The 12,796-nt window shown below is 44.2% G+C and overlaps 1 protein-coding gene across 5 annotated transcripts in view; it reads right to left on the bottom strand.

The window, feature by feature from the left end:
• Positions 1-12,796, bottom strand: part of LOC116944204 (teneurin-3-like) — a 456,734-nt gene that overhangs the window by 57,466 nt on the left and 386,472 nt on the right. For all 5 annotated transcript variants that reach the window (XM_076068250.1, XM_076068253.1, XM_076068251.1 and 2 more), the window contains 2 exons: positions 6,706-6,852; positions 170-392 (listed from right to left, as the gene is read on the bottom strand). In XM_076068250.1, coding sequence (XP_075924365.1) covers positions 170-392; positions 6,706-6,852 — 370 coding nt within the window. The remainder of the gene's footprint in view (positions 1-169; positions 393-6,705; positions 6,853-12,796) is intronic.

Raw genomic sequence — 12,796 nt, 5'->3', positions numbered from 1 at the left:
ATGAGATTGTGGGGCGAGAGTGAGGGGGGGGGGGTTGTGATGTTATCCTATAGTTATGAAATCCAACCCATAAACCTTTACTATGACTAATATTGTTCAAGAAACCTTACACATTACATTTATGTGACCCTCACAGGGCAAAAAAAGTGCCTTGTGGCAGGTCTCTCACCGGCCGAGAAACGGGTTCCCGCCAGGGATGAGATGCGTCGTGCCCAGCAGGAAGCGCATGCGTTCATAGAAGGTAGCTGCAGGCCCAGGGGGTGGCCGGCTAAGAGAGGCCATGGGAGGCTCAGGAAGGAGGGCCCTTGGGTCTGGGGACCCCTGGCACAAGCTGTGAGCCTGGCACGCCGGTAGGCCACAGCAATCCGGGTCGACGCAATCCGCCAGGCCATCTAAGAAAGCGAGAATTCATTGTTTTACCACATTAAAAGCAGAACACGTAACTTTAAATGCATGTACACGCACATAGAAAAACAGAGATCCTCCATATAGAGTTAGAGATTGTTGGGATAAGTGCTGTTAGCAAGCACCTACTAAAGCTAGAATGGCAAATGAATAGGTGGTGTGGCCACCAACATGCCTGGCTGCCTTCGTCTTCCAAATGCTGATGCTTACACACAGCACAAGTACTGCACTACATCAAGGCTCAGTCGACTTAGACAAGGGCCAAGAGGAGTTTGGATACTATTTGCCACTGTGCCATGGGTTTGGAATTTAACTCATGTTGCTGGCGTCATAGTGCAGTGAGCAAATTAATGCATCAGCTCCCATGCAGTGGAGTGAGAGAGTAGTGTGTGAACACCCAGCATTAGCAGGACATGGTGGGGGGCCACAACACTTCATTTGCTGTGCTGGACTGAACAGGAGCTTGTGCATAGAGAATTTTCCCCAATAGCCTTCATGGCTATCAGAAAATGTGTTGCCTTTGCCACACAGACAAGACAACACCAACAACACTTTCGAACACTTCCAAATGGTCTAAATAAATGAATACATATTGGAAGCATGTGGCCATTTACATAGAAATTCTCATTATATTGAAATTTGGTAAAACTTGAGTATTATTTTACCAATGGGAGCCGATGCATTTTATGTCTGTCGTGCCTTGGCTGTTCAGGGAATACAAAACAACAATGTACTCTCCTGCGTTTCCTGTTACTCAGGGACTCTAGATTAAAGGGACTTATCTTGGCATTTGGCAGGCAAAACTCAAGCACAGTGCTTACATCCCTCAAGTAATTCAGACACCAGGCTTCAAGACTCAAAATATGACGCAGAGTGGAAAATAATTGTCGGATATTTTTTTTTTTAAAACATGAAATGCGCGGTGTGACCATATGGTTAATTTCAGCATTTTTTTGTTGTTGATTGAAATGTATGTACGCGTGCCTTTTCTGATGTAAATAAATTGAGCACGATGCAAATTACACCCAAACGCCATAAATCCCAGCCGCAAACATAGAGGATTTCTACGGAGTCCTCTCGCACTCTCTGATAAAGAAACAATTTAATCCGCTGATGGAACGTGTTATAGCTTGTGTCGCGATGAATGCGCGTTAAGTGAAACGTTGCCCAACTTGTGCGTTTATCCGCATCATTTGAATTCTCTGTTACTTCGTTTTTCTTCTAACCGACGCAGAAACACAAAATAAAGTAAATAACGCCTGGCAGTTTAATACGCCGAGAGCCCCCAGGCCACGGTTGTGCCGAATTAATTGATATCACCGGAGGGCAGCAGTGGCCAAGAAAAAGGCTGCTAGGGTCAAAGGCCCATCACCTTTTACTGTCTCTAAGATTTATTTAATTTAGGTATAGAACATGGCTCAGGGGGTGCTGATAAGGTTATAAAATACCGAACACTGCGTCTAACATGAAATACACCAAGAACGGCGTCTTAACGACTTTAATGGGTTGTTGAAAAATGAACGTAAAAATGGGTATAACGTGATAGGAAAGACATTAACCAGTGCCGTGCTGCATACACTTGTGGGAAGGACGGCCAATTTTTACATTGGAAATACTTTGAAAAATCTGCAAAAAATATTGCAAGAAAAAATCCAATATTTATGCGACTAACAAAAAAAAGCCTGAAATTTCTAGAAATTGCTACCAACTCCCTATGGAATCTGGGCCCTACTCCTTCAAGGAGTCCACTTTGCTCGTGACGCTCAGTAAAGCCCCTTACTGAGGCCACAATATATCACCGCCGTCCACCCTTGCAGTTTTAAGCTCTTAAATATTGAATGCACAGTAAAAAACTGCAATAAAAGTACGTTTATAGTAACCACCTGGCTGTAATGGTCAACGAATCTTGGAATTTTACACCTTAGACTCACTCTCTGCATATATGCTCTTATAGTACCTCTGATCTTGCAACCGCCTGGCTATAGCAGCAAGTGAATCCTGCAACTTTGCAATTGAGACTCGCTCTCTGTCTACACGCGGTCTGATGTCATGGGGTAAAAGCATATGAACAGTATCTTCAGATAAGTTTGTAAGTCTGACATGAGACTCGGGATGACTTTTCAAGTTTGAAATCGTGACACGTTACTTAACGATGCAAATCACGTTTTCCATAAATATGATAATAAAGTTACTATTCAAAATGTGTTCCCAATTCAGCTGCACATTTAGTCAATCGGCAGGTTGCATGACGGTTGTAAAGTGTGGGTACTCCCACCTATTGCAAGAAGATGACTGACCAGTGTTGAAGAGTAGGCCAAGCACCCTCGAGAAGGGCCCTCTAGAGCTACCTCCAGTTGAGGCCATTCCACCAGCAGAGTAGTGAGCAAGAAATTACATGGTTGCACCCTTTTCACTTTACACGAACAAATATTACTATTCTTTTTATGCTCTAAAGGTGAAATTATATATATACGGGAGACCCTTGAATATCGCGGGCATTATAATTCTTGGACTATGTCGCGAAAGCCACAACCGCGATATGCAAAACTTATTTCTTTGCTAAATAATGAGGTTAGGTACACAGCAACCGAAAAAAGACACAATAAAAATAAGTACTGTATGGCAAATAAACTAAAAACAATAATTGAAATAAACATGTAAAAACCCAATGCAAAAAACATTCCTAGACAATAAATCGTAGCATAAATACTGCGAGTGGGCAACCCGAGTTCGATTCCCGCCCATGCCCAACACCAGTGACGATAATCTGAGCTGGTCCTGGGCCTCCCCTAAGTCGACTCAGCATTAGTGAATTACTTCGTGCTATGTGTCAATGTCGCCACTGGAGAGACAAAGGCGGCCGGGCTTGGTGCTCGCCACCCACCCCCTTGTGTGCCGTTCTGGCCTTGCTAACAGCGCTTGCCCCAACGGTCTGTTACGAGGCTATAGGGGCATCTTTGCCTGTGTCCGTGAGATGCCTGCACGGCAAAGGTCGAGGTGCCACTGCCTCACGTCCCTCGCCCACCCCGCCCTGCACCACGGTACCAGCCAATGATCAGTCCTACCGTGTACATTATACCAGTGAAAGGCCAAAACTAACCCCCGCGGATACAGTGAGGGAAAAAAGTATTTGATCCCCTGCTGATTTTGTACGTTTGCCCACTGACAAAGAAATGATCAGTCTATAATTTTAATGGTAGGTTTATTTGAACAGTGAGAGACACAAGAACAACAAAAAAATCCAGAAAAACGCATGTCAAAAATGTTATAAATTGATTTGCATTTTAATGAGGGAAATAAGTATTTGACCCCTCTGCAAAACATGACTTAGTACTTGGTGGCAAAACCCTTGTTGGCAATGGCAGAGGTCAGACGTTTCTTGTAGTTGGCCACCAGGTTCGCACACATCTCAGGAGGGATTTTGTGCCACTCCTCTTTTCAGATCTTCTCCAAGTCATTAAGGCTTCGAGGCTGACGTTTGGCAACTCGAACCTTCAGCTCCCTCCACATATTTTCTATGGGATTAATGTCTAGAGACTGGCTAGGCCACTCCAGGACCTTAATGTGCTTCTTCTTGAGCCACTCCTTTGTTGCCTTGGCCGTGTGTTTTGGGCCATTGTCATGCTGGAATACCCATCCACGACCCATTTTCAATGCCCTGGCTGAGGGAAGAGGTTCTCACCCAAGATTTGACGGTACATGGCCCCGTCCATCGTCCCTTTAATGGGTTGAAGTTGTCCTGTCCCCTTAGCAGAAAAACACCCCCAAAGCATAATGATTCCACCTCCATGTTTGACGGTGGGGATGGTGTTCTTGGGGTCATAGGCAGCATTCCTCCTCCTCCAAACACGGCGAGTTGAGTTGATGCCAAAGAGCTCCATTTTGGTCTCATCTGACCACAACACTTTCACCCAGTTGTCCTCTGAATCATTCAGATGTTCATTGGCAAACTTCAGATGGGCATGTATATGTGCTTTCTTGAGCAGGGGGGATTTCAGTCCTTCACGGCGTAGTGTGTTACCAATTGTTTTCTTGGTGACTATGGTCCCAGCTGCCTTGAGGTCATTGACAAGATCCTCCCGTGTAGTTCTGGGCTGATTCCTCACCGTTCTCATGATCATTGCAACTCCACGAGGTGAGCTCTTGCATGGAGCCCCAGGCCGAGGGAGATTGACAGTTCTTTTGTGTTTCTTCCATTTGCGAATAATCGCACCAACTGTTGTCACCTTCTCATCAAGCTGCTTGGCAATGGTCTTGTAGCCCATTCCAGCCTTGTGTAGGTCTATAATCTTGTCCCTGACATCCTTGGAGAGCTCTTTGGTCTTGGCCATGGTGGAGAGTTTGGAATCTGATTGATTGATTGCTTCTGTGGACAGGTGTCTTTTATACAGGTAACAAGCTGAGATTAGGAGCACTCCCTTTAAGAATGTGCTCCTAATCTCAGCTCGTTACCTGTATAAAAGACACCTGGGAGCCAGAAATCTTTCTGATTGAGAGGGGGTCAAATACGTATTTCCCTCATTAAAATGCAAATCAATTTATAACATTTTTGACATGCGTTTTTCTGGATTTTCTTGTTGTTATTCCGTCTCTCACTGTTCAAATAAACCTACCATTAAAATTATAGATTGATCATTTCTTTGTCAGTGGGCAAACGTACAAAATCAGCAGGGGATCAAATACTTTTTTTCCCTCACTGTAGCTAAATTGGTACACAAATAGGTTGCCCGTCATAGGTCAAAACCGTGAGCGATAAACCCACGATAATCAAGGTTCTCCCGTACATACACACAGATATGAAAACACACCAAACAACACAAGCTTGAAATGAGGCCTGTCACATTGCAAGATTTTACTAAACAAAACCTGCCTAGGATTTTCCTTTGGTGAGCATTATCTATCCTATACGCGAACTCAACGAGCCTCATTTGTGCGCAACTACAAGCCGTGTTTCAGCATGTTTGTGGCATCACAAGGCAAAGATGGAAACATCTATTGGCTTCATATCTGTGAGCATGGGTCTATTCCATACAGGGGGTGGACCCTTGCCAGCCATCACAATGCAAGAGAGCATGACAATTTACACAAGCGCATTGACGTTTAATCTCATTACTTCGCGAGCAAAAGGGTTGACAATTCTAGGAGCACGAGCATGCCAATTATGTAAAATTGGCATGCCTATTGTGCAGCCATGCTGCTAAGCCTACGGCACTTTGGGTGTACCTCCGGCGTTGAATGCGGACTATGAAGCCGGGGATCCTGACCGTAAAGCTGGTGGTGAGTGTGTGTCGCAAAATATACTTCACTGTGTAAACTGCGGAGGTGACCTGTGACCCCGGACGACACATTACTCTGACACGAGGGTCACAAGGGTTGATGCACTTCAGCGGTTAAAACAAACGGCTGTGCACAGACGGTGCCAAAAAAAATAATAATCCTGATACCACCTGCATGTTCGCCACGATCTGCCGGCTAACTTCATGTGAGGGGGTGTCACCTTCACGTGACCTTATGCACATGCTATGTTTACATTATAGCTTTTTATACATTCCTTGAGGCAAAACTGCCACTTAAAAAAAACTTAGCATGAAGATAATAAACATGGCATTGCTTTGATGAACCATTTAAATGGATACTTGTGTATTAACATCGGTTGCCAGTTAAAAGCTCTACCTTTTGTTGTTAAGTTTTAGAGTTGAACAGAAAACAAAAACAAATTAGTCTAAATAGTTCCAAAAATCCTTAATGGGGACTATGACTTGTGGAAAAAGTAGGCAAGGCATTAACAAACACATATATGAGGCAGTGATGACATTAAGCAGTGGCGAAGTGATACGTCACTGTCAGATAAAGGGCAAAATCCTGGATTTTGTTCAAGGAGGGTTATGAGGATTTGGAGATGAGGCAATGGCAGTGGGAACCACAGGAAGTAGTGACATCACGTCTAAACAGGTTACAGAATCGGACAGCTGCAGTGCCTGAAACTCCAATCGGGAGGCAGCATGGGGTGGCACAACAGTGCCAAATAAAAGGGGGAACGAATGCAAAACCCTCAAGACCTCCCAAAAGCTGTGCCTGCAGATCTCGCCATCCCATTCAATTCACTCAAATTAATTTCAGTGCACCTGGTGCGCTGGCCAGACGACAATTATTTTGCGGAAAATCCATGCGGACAGGGACAACCAAGGCCACACTTTCCCTTCACGATGGCAGTCACTGGATGCACATTGGTTTGACCCATCCGTGCAACCTGCCCCTGATCTACGATCCGGCGTCGGGATGGCCGTCTGGCTGGCTCACCTCCGTCATTATCCTCTCCGTCCCCGCAGTTGGTCTCCATGGAGGTGTCACAGCCTGGTCCTCTCCAGCCAGGCACGCAGACGCACAGCCAGCTGCCCTGTGCCAGCCGGCACTCTCCGTTACCGCTGCACATTGCCGGGCAACCTTCTGCAAAACAAAACAAGGCAGAGAAACGTTGGAGGTGGCCAGGTGGCTCAGAGGTCAGAGTGCTGAGCTGGCACTGCTGAGATCCTGGGTTCAAATCAGGGCAGCCGTATGTGATTAAAATTAGGTTATCAAATGTTTTGAGGTTTCAGGTTTCAAGCCTGGTCCAAGATGACCGCGCTAAAAGATCCATCATAGAAAATCGCGTTTTATAATTTTATTTGTGCAAATTCCAACATGAGAATTCAAATATTGGTTTGACTGTCATGTGACGTACACTACTCAGGGCAAGTGGGAATGTGCTGCCACCTAAAAGGGATCTCAGAAGTAGTTCTCTGATATGTGCTTCCGTGGATCATCCTCTAACATGGGAAGGTTGCACTGCCCTGTGAGACATACAATTAAATACTTTGCCGAACGATATCACACCAAGAGCACAATTGGGATAAAATAGGAGATACATACGAATAATAACGTACAATAAAAAAACAATACCACAATTTAAATTTGGAGAATATTTTTGGGAAACAGTTGAAGACATGTAAAATACATCCATGCGCCTAATCGGCAACAGGGTGCATTGATGGGAGCATCACAGAGGTGGCAGACCGGGTTTGGAGACTGCAGTCTACCTGGCACAAACGAGCTTACATTTTGTGCCAATCGACAGATGCACTGCTCAATGGCATGTACACAATGTGTAGGGCACAGGCAAGAAATCCACTCAACTGAGAGCCAGGGCTAATCGATACAAGTGCACAAATTTGATTTACTTTGTTATTGTTTATTTTGACCAAGCAAAATCATTCTTGTGCGTTTGTTAATTCGTGTTTGGCGTACAGATTTACTTCTAATATTTCCATCATCCTACTCCCCTGCACCCCTAAAAAAAAATCTCTTTGACATTTCGATAAATATATATTTGATAACAACTTTAATACAGCCACTGCTAATCACCATGTTAACATTTAGCAGATAAATGAGACCCACACAGTGGCTGTCTGACAATTTCTGGTGGACAATCAAGACATCTGAAGGTCCAACATATTAATTCAACTTGCCCGTCATTCGAGTTAATAATCAGCTCTTTGGCATAACCATGAGAAATGTTCCACATGTACGACATTAACCTAAATTGTCCATGCAGTATTCTCTCTATTTAGATTTGTTTTAAGTATATGAAATGAATTACCTTTAGGGAACGGTCATTAGCAACAAAGGCCATTAACGGAGAAAATTGTATGTAACGTGATGGATAACACACTTAAGGTGTACGGGCAGATAGACAAATCATTTTTTGATAAGAAAAAGCTTGGAGAGTAATCTGTTGTTCCACAAAGCAGTGATAGCATCAATGATGATACATTATCACGGGACCTTGGTACGTATTAAAGTATTTGATTGGTGCAGGGGGAGTGGGTTGAGTGGGTTGATGGGATGATGATGATAATGGAGCAAAAGGGAGTAAAATGCGATGAAATACGATGTCTTACGCAAGCCGTAAGTGAGCTTGGGAAAGTACAGTATCTAATTGTGCATCAAATGTATCTCATCACAAAAGAGGGATAAGGACAATGATGATTGTTCTCTGACTCTCTCTCTCTCTTTCTCTCGCCTCACACAATTATGTCTAGAGTGAATGTAAATAAAGCGTACAGGAGAGAGAAACGTGTCACCACGTTCATGCTTCACACTCTGGAAAATAGGCTTATTAGGGCTCAGACTGCCTAAGTCCAAACTGTTGATCAATATCACGAGCACACGTCCATAAGCACACTGGCACTTACATAAAGATAAAGGTCCCCACCCCCCCCCCCCCCCCCCTTTATAATAATGCAGTATTTTTGGGAGACGTGTTGTGAGATAGCACATCAAGGCTGGAATTATACACTAGTGTTTAGTGTGGCTAGCACCACGCAAATCCGCCTTTGTCTCCCACTGCTGATGTTTCCATATTGCAGCAAGTGCTAATTTACGGACGAGTAGACCTAGGGGAGAGCCCAGGACCGGTTCGAATATTACTGAGCCACTGATGTAAGCTGTGGCTGCGAATCGAACTCAGATCGGCGGGTTGGTAGCGCAGTGCGCTAAGCACTTTGCCTCTGCACGCCCTTGACAGGTACACACAGACACAACATAACTAAATCTAAACGCCATTCGCCATTAAGTGGCGGTGACGACACCACGGTGCTTGTGTGCCAGGCTAGATGCATTTGAGGTCACGTGAGATGTCGACAGACACTGCACGTGTGCACACGAACAAACACGCACGGCTGTTTGGATGGTGCACAGGTTCAAACGTGAGCAATTTCGATCACACGGCTGCCACTGTAATGCAATAGCAAAAGCTGACAGCGCGGATCAATGCACTCGGGCAGAAACTGAGCCTAAATAGGATCGCAACTAACTTTTATAATGTGTAATGTAATCTCGGCTAACTCGGGGCCTCGACGGCCCACTTAATGGCATTAAGTATATAAATAACTGTGGCTAATAAACACTAACACGCATAAGCTTGTTCTCACTGAAGGCATTAATGCATTGTCTCAGACGTCACCTACACTGAAATGCTTTTGGACAATTTTGGAAAATTAATTAAGACCCGGCTGCTTGCATGATAATGCTGAATATTGTAAGGCTGCACATTGCTTAACAGCTGCCAGGAACAAAGGCGGGAAACCGACGATGTCGTAATTTTATTCCTACCCAGTTTCCAGGGGGTTGCAGGTGAAAGGGTTTTGGAAGCAGATGGCATGTCTACCTGGGGAGTGGTCCTGCCTGTAAATCCTGATGAGGCCGCAAGATTATCCGCCCGTTAATACAACACTTCAAGGTATAGTCTTACAGAGACAAATTAAAAATAGCACCTTTGCAGCCGAAAATACCACGGATTGAGGCATCCCAAGACTACGAGGGATGGCGGACGGCATGGGGAGGATGTCATTCAGCAGGGGATTGACCATAACGTCTGACGCCTATGATATTTCAAGTATTGATATGTGTTTAAATGAATGAATTGTATGCCTACAATGTACTGCAATTATCCATAAATATAGCAATTGAGGATGCTGACGTAGCTACATGTATGTACGTCGAACTTCGACGCACCGCATGTAACCAACTGCGTTAATCGGAGGTGCGGGGAAAGGACAACAAACTAAATACATAAAAATCTATTCAAAATAAATTAGTTTGAAATCTAGATTTTAAAAGTGCATCGCTCCCAGTGGCTTCCTAGTGTGATTGTCACATTGGACTCTCAATACCGAGGTCAACGGTTTGATCTCTCAGTGTGCCAGCTGAAGCAAGGGCAAGTTGATTAAAATCCTTCCCCTCGTCTGTCCACCCAGCAGTAATCTCAACAAAATCGAATTATTTAGTATTTTACGGCGTTATTAATGCAAACTGCATCTCAACATCGCTAAGGAACCACCGACAATCTGGAAGGCTGCCAGGCGGTGAGCTGGCGCCAACAACTGGTCCGCAGTTCTCTATAATTGAAGTTTTTTTTCAGCCAATTAGTGACCGTTTACACATGTGAAAGGAAACCGAAGCACCCGAAGAAAACCCTTGCAACACTCGATCCCATGGAAAAGGGACAGCTTATGTCAGTGCACACTTTGCTGTACTGTATTCTGCTGGCATGTCAGGATATTGCACCTCGATCCCCGCGGGAAGGAAGTTTTGCAACATTTTGTCATTTGCGCGGTTGATCCTCCAACCCTTGCTGCCACCACAGTGCTGGATTACAGGCGTGCCCCACCACTGCCCGACATTCACCAGTATACCAACGTAATTTGATTAGTAGGTCATGCGTAGTAGTGGGGTAAAGACATCTGACCAATGTGGAAGAGTAGGCGAAAGATTCCCTCTAGAAGGGGCTCTCAAGAGCTCCATCCAAGTAGAGGTCCTTCTGCCAGCAGCAACATGAACAAGCAATTGCAGGGCCTCCACTTTTACTGTTTTTCTTTGACAGCAATTGGCTGTAACTTTACGTGAAATCAAAGGCTCTGTATCAACATCGGAGAAAACGCTAAGCAATGCATTCTGCAGCTTCAGCGAGGCAAAGCACAAATGCATTGCTCACCGAGACCAAGTTAGCTGCAATGTTATAATGGTTAATGCCTGTTTTATGGATTCATAATGGTGCTTTTACCGTATCTTTACGTGCTAAACAATCAGGTGGAATTGTTATGCTTTTTATTGATCTTGTGGCCATTTATTTAAGTTAATTAGTATTTGGTTTGGATGTGATCGATCTAACATAATCAGCGTGATCAGATCTCCGTTCCGATCACGCACGACGCTGTTTGCGTCAATCTCAACTGACACCCTCGTTAAGCCGAAAATCAGGTGAATTTCAATTCCAAACTGGTGGCACACCCCTAGTAATTGTGAATATATGAAACATATGTTCTGTATTTACAATAATTATGGTTACTGTAAAACATATACAATAATAATACAAAAAAAATATTTTTATTAGACCGTGGGTCAAATAACACAAATTTGCAAGGCAAGCTGATAACATTCATACACTACACATATAATCATGATCATCATCAACCACCACTGGATGACGGCATCCCCAAACCATTACTATCCCCCACAGTCACGCAATGCAACAATTCATCTCCCTTCTGCACACAATATTGCTCCATCACAATGATGGGCATCTCCTCTGTAGCGTTCCCTCCTTCGGCTGCCACTCCATCATTAGTATCAACCAGTGATCATAATTCCTTACAGCGATGTGGCCTGTCCAAGCCCACTAGTTTTCCTTTAGTCGACATGATGTCTGTAACTTGCATTTGTTTTCCGATGTATGCATTCATCGTTGTGTTTCTTGGTGCAATGAGATGGTATTTCCCACAGTGGCAAGATGTTAACTCCCTCGCCTGGTATGCAGGAGTTCGTGGGTTCAATCCCAACCCTGATGCCTGTATATTTGGAGTTTGCATGTTCTCCCCATGGTCGTGTGGATTTTACTCCGAGTCCTCCGGCTTTCACCTCCACATTTAGAATCAATGTCACGCGTTTAGAATATTTGGTTGCTATACATTTCCACGTAATAAGCCACTTCTTTGAGCTATCATTTGTGGCCAGGTCGCTTCTGGTTACATTAAAAATAGTTTGGTTTTAGTTTACACATGAGAGAGCCGGTGGCCCCTTTTTCAGAGGGCACAACAACAACAGCAGCAGCGGTTTTTTTTTACTAAACGCATGGATTTTTCTCCGGGTCCTCCGATTTTTACAAATACGCATTTGGAGTATTTAGGTACTATGAATTTCTACATAAGCCACTCCGTCGAGCTATCATTTGAAGCCAGGTCACTTCTGAAAAGAGCTATAGAGCTCGGCGAGCTTTACCTGGTAAAATAAAAATAGTTGAATCGTTTAGTTTAGAAAAGCACCATACCAAAATACCGAAGGATTAAAGTTTGCATCCAGTATTTATAACTTGCGATGACATGTGGACCAGAATACTGATAAATACATTTTAACAAAAGGTGAAGAGTGCACAAATAAACTTGGAGGCGCATACTTGGACTTACACCAATAGGCCAAAGGTGGAGCACATGCACATATTATAAAGGACTAATTTTCCATGCAGGTCAGCACGTGTTTCAAAGCCTCACGTGGAGGTTAGCTGTCGTTGCAAAAACATACAATAGCAGGAATATGTTGTCTTCTGCAACTGAGTCGAGGAGGTAAGAGGTCTCGAACCTCGAATAAGAGCCAAAATAAATGGCACCTGAATTTTTGGACTCGCCAATCTATATTCTATCCCAGACCGGGGGGCACTGGGGATGGAGGTGCAGTGAACTTGCCACTGACCTCGTTGCACACCACATTTGAGGAAGCACTCAAAAACGAAATAGATCCCGCTCGCGTAATCCATTTGTTTTTTTTTTGAGAGACGTGCCAAAAGTTCGACTAATGAAAA

This window comes from Petromyzon marinus, chromosome 20 (assembly GCF_048934315.1).
Source record: "Petromyzon marinus isolate PM22_M1 ecotype Great Lakes invasive population chromosome 20, UKy_Petmar_22M1.pri1.0, whole genome shotgun sequence".
Lineage (NCBI taxonomy): Eukaryota > Metazoa > Chordata > Hyperoartia > Petromyzontiformes > Petromyzontidae > Petromyzon > Petromyzon marinus.
The sequence above is the reverse complement of the archived record's forward strand: the minus strand, read 5'-3'. Positions and strand labels throughout refer to the sequence as shown.